The sequence below is a fragment of the Anguilla rostrata genome, chromosome 13 (genome assembly GCF_018555375.3).
Source record: "Anguilla rostrata isolate EN2019 chromosome 13, ASM1855537v3, whole genome shotgun sequence".
NCBI classification, from domain to species: Eukaryota; Metazoa; Chordata; class Actinopteri; order Anguilliformes; family Anguillidae; genus Anguilla; species Anguilla rostrata.
The window spans coordinates 14,036,749-14,046,656 of NC_057945.1; the positions used below are offsets into that span (position 1 = coordinate 14,036,749).

The following is a 9,908-nucleotide window of genomic DNA, read 5'->3' on the forward strand; positions in this document are numbered from 1 at the left end:
GATGTGTAGCTCAGAAACAGGTAGATTAGGGTACACATTTGGACAGTATCAGCACTAGACTACTCGACCATTCTAACTCGATCTACTTATAAATTCAAGCAAACAAGATCTAATGAACCACGCGCCAATTATTTAATTACTTTTAAAAGACCGGGCAGAAGAGAGTTCGAAGAAAGCGAAAAATGAACTTGGGGGTGGAAGCCGAGTTTCGGGAGAATGAAGAAAAGCAGTGGAGCGTCTTTTTTCAGGTACACAGCTAGCCAGGTATCAATCGCAGTGTTTGGGTGGAGTAAACAATTAGACGGGCAAGGTATCACTAGCTACACAGTTGAAGTAGAAAGGTTCAAGATGAAAAATCAGTAACGTTTGCCTAACGTAACCATTGTGTCATTCTACTGTGAACGTCGGGCGGGGAAGAGTTGCTATTCAGCCTTCCTAACATTACCTCCGCTCGCAAACTAGCAGCTTTAGCTAGGCGAGTAACTAATGTTGCATATTATACCGCTAATTGCCCATAATGAACTTTGGCTAATTACCTAGACTACCTATCTAGTAGTAAACTGCCCGTTCGCTGCATGTGCATTAGTTAAAAACAGTGATGACTAATAAAGCGTTCTGTTCTGAGTAATTTCACTGCTAGCCTATGTGATAGGGAATAATTTAGTCTGAATTTGTAGAACATGCTAATTAGAAGTGGTTTTGATTGTATGTGAGATTTGTAATCGTAACGGTAGGAAACAATTTGGAAAAATACACTGCACGTTTAATTTGTTAACTGGCTAATTGAATTTGTTTAAAATGTATTCTTTTGTTACTGCATTATTGATGCAATTTCCCAAAAATGTGGTCGAGCTCGCAGATTATCTGACGTAGTAACGTTACCCGGTATCACAAACAACGCAAGGAAACAGTAAAGACAAGGCATGAGCTTCTGCTTGGTTGCCGGGAGACACTAGCTAGCTAACTTTAAAACAAGGTAAATTTACAGCGGTTGGTAGCATGTTGGTGGCTAGCTGTAATTTTAACTAGCTATTAAGCAGGTCACTTAAGTCAGTAAGGACATGGACATTGGTTTTTCTCTTCCCATTTGAGTCTTCTGTTAAATTTACTATGCTGAGATTCTGCCTTCTAGGGATCGGTTGTGGTACTCTAAATATTGGGATGGCCCCATACTGCAACACAGAGTTGGGCACTTCTCAGGGTTTTCTGCACAAATTACGATAATGCAGCCTGTCATTCTTTACAGACATCAGTGAGGTAACTTATTTACCCTCTGGCCTCCTGTAAACACGCAGAATTCACATAGCTAAATCATCACAGCCACATACTGTAAGATCCAACCGCTTGTTTATTTTTCCATCTTAATTTTTATCTTTTCCAGTCCTGCAATTCTTAATCTCCCCATTGTTCAGTATTTATCTAAACCAAATCCACACACCTTGGTGAATCAATATTGTTCACTTTTCATAGTTGGCAATTTTTATGAAATGTGCTAGGTTACGCATGATTCTATTTCAGCCAGTAAGTTTATGTTCTTATCGTAGTTAGCCATGACAGTCTTCTCTTGCTCCCAATTATTGCTTTCTTATAGACTACCCATTATAATTAATACCTACTGCTTATACAGATTTGTTATATCTACAACAAAAATAAGAAAATAAATAAATAGGTAAAAATAAACTTCAATTTAACATGTAAGCCCTGCATCATGTAGTGTTTGACAGAAACATTTTGTGCTTTTTATGAAGATGTACAGTATGTTAGAGGTAGCCAATATCTGGTGCCTGAAATTGCTACAGCGTTGTCCACACATGCATTGTCACAATATTGTCACAAGGACAGCCGTCTCCTGACCATCCCCAGAATGTGAGGTTTGGTTCTGCTGTGCATTTTTCTTTCTTTCTAGGAACTTGATGTGATATCAAATAATCTGCCTTTTAAACATGCAAAACTACCTGAAAACAAAGGGAGAAATCGCTACAGAGAAGTCAGCCCATGTGAGTGAAGTTTTAGGCTGCTTTTCTTGTTTTGCAGAAATGTGAATATGGTGCAATTCTCAAGAATGGGAGAATGTGAACATGGGGGAAAAATAGTTATAATTTTTCTCTTTAATTTTATTCTTTTTTCTTTAATTTTGCTGTAGATGGTATTAGCTAATGTCTCTTCCCTGAGCAATTGAGCATAGGAAGCTGACTTAGCTGCAGCATTAAAAGTGTTTGTACGCTTTGGTCTTAAGAGGGTGGGCTATGGAAAATGCGAAAGATTAGCCAGAAAGATGCCAAATCATCTGAACAGACAAGAATGGTATAATAGATAGTAGGTTAGAGGTAAGCACATACAGCAAAAAACACTTGGTTTCATGTTTTGTCTCCTCTACTGTAGCACTACTGTGTATGTTTGTTATTCCTTTACTTCTACAGCAACAGTCTTTTCTTGAGTAAGACTTCATACCTTCATTCCTTGCATTCTCAGCCTGAATAATTATATCTTTACAGTAAATACAGTTTATTCTCACATTGTTTGTCTGTTTTCTAGTCGACCACAGTAGAGTACGTCTGCAGGCAGGCACCAATGACTACATCAACGCCAGCTTAGTCATCATAAAGGAGGCCAGAAGGAAATACATTCTCACACAGGTAATGCTGCTAGTGCCAGATCTTCCTTGTCATGATCTGGTACAAGAGTGTTTCAGCAACGCACCTCCATTAAGAAACCATCTGCTCTCACTTTAACGTGGCCGTTTATACTTTCTCAGCATACGTTAGCCAGAATGTGGCCAAATGTAGTTTTATCTTTGATTTAAAATGGCTGTTTATTATGTAATTGATTAGCACTGGTAATTTGTTGAGGTAACTTACCATCGATTGATATTTCGTCAGTGCTCTTTATTTTCTAGCAAGCTTAGATCTTATCCATATCTGATCTCAGTGTGGTAATATATGTGATAAACTCAAGCAGGCTGTGCGTGGGATGCAAAGTGCATTGCCCAATGCATATGTCTTGCAGTATAAGTAATGAGATACTCTTTGATTTTGCAGTCACTGTGGCAATAGATCATATTTGGATTCAGTTAGTTATTTGCACCTGTCTGTGCCCTGTCAATAGCTTTTGGTTTCACCCTACATTTCGTTCATCATAATTTCAGTTTCAACATCTATTTTCTAAACATTTTTCTGTCACAGTAGTAATTTAGTAGTATTAAAGTTTTCTCTGGCTTGACCATCAGAGATATCTGCCAATGTCTGTTTTAAATTCATAAAGAAATCATAATGTAACTATTTTGGTGTCCATGCGCCTTTTTTGACCCGGGCTGGTTTCCGTAGGAGTACACGGCCTCCAAAGAAGCGCAAGCTTCTGCCAGTCATGTCAAATTAAACCATTGTGATTTAGCACGCAGTTAGCCACAGCACTTGCACATAACCCAGAGACAACACAAAACTCAAAAAACCACTTTGACAGGATATCAATGACATTGGGTGTAACAGTTCTGTTTGAGTAGACTAAAGTGAGCAAAAACCTGTCAGAAAATGGGCCATCTTCTTTGACTGCATGAGTGGCTGTTTTGGCCACAAGGTTTAGAAGTAGTGCAATCCAAGGGAGCATTTTACTGAGCGTAATCCACAAAAACAGGTGTCAAATAGGATTTGATTTGCTGTCAGATCTCAGATAAAATTGGGTAAAATTTGATATCAGACTAAACTCTCATATAAGAGTAACATAAATACAAATGTAATTTAGATACATAAATGTAAACGCACCCATATCAGTGCTTTTGTTCACTGTTGAGAAAGAGAAATTATTATTAGTGGTAGTAGTAGTAGAAGTAGGAGTAGCAATAGCAATGGTAGTGGTAATAGTAATAGCGGTTTAAATCATATTCATTCTTTATTTTCTCTATATTTACCTTTATTTTAAAGCAATTTTCTTACAATGATGAATAAAAACAACAATATAAATAATACAAAATAGAATGTGGAAAGGCAATATAAGCTGTTAAAACAGTAGCACAGGTGCAAAAACCGATTGGTGATATAAAAGTGATCTGTGATACTAACGCAGGACATTGTCCCCCCACAGGGTCCCCTGCCCTCGACATGTGGTCACTTCTGGCAGATGGTGTGGGAGCAGAGATCTTTTGGTGTGGTCATGTTGAACCGCATCATTGAGCTGGGCTCTGTGAGTACCATTTGTGACAAGAAAACACTTTTTGAAGTGTATGCTTTTCAGTGGCTCAGATGGGTTTATGCGCGATGAAGGATATTTTAGATATTTAGAGACATTTCTGATGAGCTGCAGATTTCCTAAATTCAGTTTTAGTATGCTCTCATGTTCTTAGCTGTCTTGCCCAATATCTCAACATTCAACGATAAAATCCAAATTGTTGTTTGTACTTCAATGCAAACATTTCAAACATTTTGTGCTCTGTTGCTATAATTTATTGCTTTTAGTTTAAAGGCATACTATGCAGGATTTCTTGGCTTGTGTTTACAATCAAAGAAGTATCCTCCTCTGTCTTCAACTCCACCCACTCATGCTCACCACAGCTAGCTGGATAGCTAGAGGTAAAATTAGTATTGTGAAATGAGTGACTGTGACAGTGAGCGACAATAAGAAGGCCGATTTGATTTTAGCTTAATTAATTCCATAGCTTAATGAATGTAATAGTGGTTTCATCGTTGGAACTTCACATTTCAGACCCTCGCAAAACCCCTTATTGTTGCCAGCATGACACTGCCTGTAATGTTCCTTGCAGGTCCAACAGAAAACAAGCCTTGCTTTTAATCTCCTTTGCTAAATCCAGCTGATGCCACCAAGGAAAAGCAATTCCAAGCTTAACTCCAGTTCTTTTAGAACCCCTGTCGCCTTGTCTTTTGCTTTGCTGTGTCTGGACTTCTTTGCTAACTTGCTCTGCAGCCACACCCACCCTCCCCCCACTGAAAACAGCACCACACCTATAAACATCTCAAACACATTTTCGGATAGCAAATACAGGTAAAGGTGCACAAATTCGGCGAAAGTGCATAAAGACAGAGATTGCCAGTGCATCATAGATATGCCTTAGCATGGTTATTTTATAATATTTTCAAGGTAGAAATCCTGCATAGTATACCTTTAATTTAATCTCTGGCCTGTATTTTTTTTTTTTGTTATCCATTCCTCTCATTAATTGAATTATAGAGAGCATCTGTTCCTTTTACAGTTTGATGATGATGATGATGAGTCAGCATTCTGTACTGTAATGACGTTCTAAAACCCGAGCAGGTGAAGTGCACTCAGTACTGGCCTCCTTCGGAAATCAAGGAGCTGGAGTTCAGGGACACGGGGTTCAAGCTGACCCTGATCAAAGAGGACGAGAAAGCCAACTGCATTATACGACACCTGGAGCTGGAGAACACGAAGGTACAGCGCCAGCCCTCATTAGCCGCCACGGCTTTGCGCCGCGGGGGCGTGTATCGCCAGCTTCACGTTCGGTCGATTTCTACAGGGTTTTTTTCCCCTATTTTGCCACTTCTTAATGTTTCATGTTTTGAAGGCGCTTAAATGTGAACATATGCGTGAGAGTCTTTGCAAAACCAACTCCAGATAAAGACAATATTATTCCACCCAGCCTGCTGTTCTAACTTAACATCTTCTGAGAGCTGTATTTTCTGTTTCTCTAGGGGCTAGTTGTGCGTCAGCTTTCTTTTGAGTCATACTTGGACTTTCCACTGTTGTGTATAAGTGCACAAGCATAAATAAGTGCTTTTGTAAACTGCTTGGAAAGAGAAATTAAATTTCATATTTACGGTATAGAGTTGGAATGTATTTGTGTACACTTGTGAAATAATATACACTAGACCTTGTAAATTCTATATTTTCATGTCTCAGCCTATCAAAACAGATCAGGCTGTAGCTATGCAGTACATAACCTATGCATATCTGTGTGAGGGAAAGCATGATTTTTGCTCCTTTTGTGCAATTTAAGTTGATTTTAGCTTAAGTTAAGTTTGTTTGATTTCTGCCTTCATCAGTGTACAACCAAAAAATGAAGCAAGTATGCTAAAACAAACACATTGTTTGTTTGCTTGTTTATTTGTTTGTTTTGCACACTCCTGGCTGTTGCTCCCCAACCTCAGCTGTGAGTGGGTCTCTTCTGCTTGTAATGAGCCACATACCCAAAATGGTTCTCAAGCCTCTTCAGCACTGTTGCCAACTTTTCCCCATGGAAAGTAAAACATTAAAGCATGCTCAAAAAGTGACTAGAATAGCTGAACGATGTCACAATGCCAGTTGACGTATGTATTCGTGACATCATCACATGCTCGTTTGCATATGAAAACGTGTCTGACTGGTGGACGGTGGGCTGTAGCTTCTCTCTGCGCCGCTGTTGTGTGAGCTGTACAGCAATAGCGAGCGCAGGAAAGACTGCGGACCCACCGAGCAGTTTTGGCGGCTGTTTTCCAAGGAAGCTGATGTTTGCTGAAAAAGTTGCAACATTTGTAGCTAGGCGCGTTTTAAAAAATTAAGTCACTAAAGGGGTATAAAAAATCATAAAATCTAGCAACAAAGTCACCAAGTTGTCAACAGTGCTCTTCAGATGTTTCTTCATGTAAATGCTACGAAGGCATGATTATTAAAATAGAGTCTCACGTTTTTCCCTAGACTCAGGAGGCGCGGCATGTCATTCACTTCCACTACACGGCCTGGCCCGACTTCGGGCCGCCCGAGAACCCCACCTCCTTCCTCAGCTTCATCCTCTTCGTCAGGGTGTCCGGGTGTCTGTCTGAAGACAAGGGGCCCCTGGTGGTGCACTGCAGCGCGGGCATCGGCCGTTCCGGAGTGTTCTGCCTCGTGGACACCTGCCTCCTGCTGGTGAGTCCTGGGAAAACGACCGACAGCGTATACGCTGTTCTCCGCCGCGTCTCAAAGAGCGTTTTTTTTCTTCCCACAGTGGTTAAACCAATAGCGTAATCCGTAGAATATACATTGACGCTTGCTTACGGAAATAAAAAAAAGGTGCTAAATCGTAAGGCTTCGCTTCGAGCTGTTGTGGGCGAGGCCCGTTTCCGCCGCGCCCTTGTTTGATTCGATGGTGTGGCCTTTGGTGTTCACACGGCGTTTTCGGCGGTCTTGTCCATCGCCTTTCAGATGACCACCAGGAAGGACCCTTACTCGGTGTGCGTCCGCGACGTGCTGCTGGAGATGAGGAAGTACCGAATGGACCTGGTCCAGACCCCTCAGCAGCTCCGCTTCGCCTACGTCGCCATCCTCGAGGGCATCAAGCCCATCCTGCGAAGCCTGGCCATTCAGGTGCGTGAAGCGCCTCGTTTCTCCGGCAGGTTTAAAGGTTTACACTACGTCCCCTTGTTAAATGCTGAAGCACGGAATGACCTTAGAGACCATTCATTCATCCATCCATCCATCCATCTATTATCTATACCCGCTTAGCCTGGGCAGGGTCGCGGGGGGTGCTGGAGCCTATCCCAGCGTGCATTGGGCGAGAGGCAGGAATACACCTGGACAGACCGCCAATCTATTGCAGGGCGCACACACCATTCACTGCGTGGGTGTTCAAGTTGGGGAAGTGTGTCATGGATTCAGTGTTTTGTCGCCTGTGCAGGCAAGTTTTGCATATGACAGGTTCCTGCAGCTGGGTAATGCTGTAGCATGTTACAGAGAGCTTTGATCAAAGTATGACATCAGCGCGCCCTGTGTGTCATCCAGCAATCCCCCGTGATGCGCTCGCTCGATCCGTTCGGACGGATGGCGCCCAAGTGGGTACACGGACACCACGTCCCGTTTGAAGGCGTGTCCTCTTGGCGTTCGCAGGAGCCCATGACTGACTCGGATGAGGAGGACGCTCCCTTCACGTTCAGGACGTCCTCCCCTCCCCGCAGAGCCCCCATTGGCTCTGACGAATCGTGCTTTTTCTCGGGAACGGAGGAGGAAGACTCTATGATGCGTGAAGCCAGGTATCAAAACACACCGCTGTGAACGCAAGTGAATATAACTGAGAAACATGTCCCACAATGCACCACAGGAATTTGATTGGAATATAATGATGGCTTTTTTAGATGCTATAGCCATTTGAATGGAATACCTCACAGTATATTTATATGCTATCCATTTGATTGGGATACCTTGTAGTATATTCATATGTTGTAGTCATGTGATCGGAATATGTAACAGTGTGTTCATATGCTATAGACATCCAACATTGGAATGATTGAAAACGAGCACATGCCGTTAGGATTACCAGCAGGCAGTGGTTGAAATGTGCAAATGAGGTGTTTCAAAATGCAGACCGCTGCTTGGGGTGATAACTCCCTCCATGCGGGCATAAAGACCAGTTTTTGGTCTGAAAAGCATATTGTTACCTTGTCAGTACTATTAACACTTCATTAATAGAAGGGCCAGCGGTCACAAATAGCCACACGCTTCATTCAATTTTGAGTGGCTTAACAGGCTACAAAGACTAGACACGCCCTTCTTAGTGAAAATGATAGTGGTCGCAGAGGTGGAAAGTCCAGGGGTCAGAGAGTAAAAGTCATGTGCTTCCTTCGCCCATTAACTCAGCCAGCTGATTTCACTAATTAGTTCTACATCCTTGTGATGAATTATGATAATTAGCAAATCAAATTGATTGGAAAATAACACTGGGGAGGACTCGGGCTTTCTGAACCTGGGTTTTCCACCCCGGGCTGGTCGCGCGCGGAGCGTATTAGCGAGTCCCAGGCGGTGTATGTTCGTATGTGCGCGGCAGGGCTGGAGCCATCATGCATGTGCCTGTCTCCCTCTCAGCTGCTCCGGGGGCCACAGCCCGCGCTGGAGGTCCTGTAGGGACGCACCTCCCCCCCCGCCCCTGCCCTTCCCCCGGGGCCGCTCGGCCAGCCCGCGCGTGGTTGGCTTTGGGCTCCGGACGGCGGGGGACCAGGCCGCTGCCGCCACCACGCCACCGCCACGGAGGAGGGGGGACGGGTCCGGCGCCTCGCTGCTGGCCGGCCTGTATCTGTGTGCCACGCTGGCCATCGGGGCCTACATCTGCTACAGAGCCTGCCTCCACTGACACGGCCCCGGATTGGCTGTCCCCGCAGCTGCGTGCCTGTAAGCCCTTATCTCATTGGCCGGGTGGAAAGGCTTTCCTTTGATAAGCTTAAAACATGGTCATCTGGGTTTATAGAACGTATTTTCATATTTATGATGTCAAATCATATGCTCACCACCGCACACAGACACATTCTGCAACCACCGTTATGCATTACTGAGATATGTATCGTTATGTTTTTGTATCTGGTCGTCTTATTGTTAGAAAGGGATTACCATGAATTCAACAGTGGAAGGGGTTGAATGGTACGGGTAGGGTGTTGCGAAATTTAACACACAGAGTGGTTTGTGCCGCATTTGGACGGTTTACGTTAAACTCCGCTTTACACCGCCCATCCCAGGTATAAGAAAGACTAACTTGGCCTAAGTGCTTAAAAGATTTTGCAGAAATTTTAATAGGTTTTTTATTTTGAAATGTGTTAAATGTAAACATTCTGGCAGTCTTTGTTTCCAAACAGCTTTCTTTATATGAGTCTCCTTTGCAGTGAATGTGCAAGTTGTTGCAATGCCAGCGGACTGGAATGATGGCTTTGCAATGTGTTGTGCAGGTCCAGAGATTGACCCGAGATTCATAGTTTTCAAATTGCACTTTTATAACTTTTTAAAATGTCCCACTAAAAATATTTCCTTGCGCATACATTGACCACCGATGCCTTGATTTTGCGGTTGTTAAATACTTGCATAATTTGCAGTTGTTTTTTTAATTTAATATCTAACTATAGGGAGGGTCTTCCTTTATTTGTCTTGTCTGTTTTCTGTAATTTTGTCTTTTCTCCTTGATGCATAAACAAAAACTAAAATAAAAACCATGAGATAGCCAAAGC

General features: G+C 42.8%; 1 protein-coding gene across 3 annotated transcripts; it reads left to right on the top strand.

The window, feature by feature from the left end:
- Positions 1-44: 44 nt before the first annotated feature.
- LOC135238409 (tyrosine-protein phosphatase non-receptor type 1-like) lies at positions 45-9,908 on the top strand. Of its 3 annotated transcripts, none has more exons than XM_064306283.1 (9): positions 45-248; positions 1,907-1,997; positions 2,536-2,636; positions 4,078-4,176; positions 5,260-5,400; positions 6,643-6,852; positions 7,129-7,290; positions 7,705-7,952; positions 8,782-9,908. In XM_064306283.1, exons 1-9 carry the CDS (start codon positions 183-185, stop codon positions 9,044-9,046), a joined length of 1,383 nt encoding a protein of 460 aa, XP_064162353.1. In that variant the 5' UTR covers positions 45-182; the 3' UTR covers positions 9,047-9,908. The 3 variants fall into 3 exon arrangements, with proteins under 3 accessions (XP_064162353.1, XP_064162354.1, XP_064162355.1); XM_064306284.1 differs by having other exon boundaries at positions 47-248; positions 5,263-5,400; XM_064306285.1 differs by having other exon boundaries at positions 48-248; positions 7,810-7,952.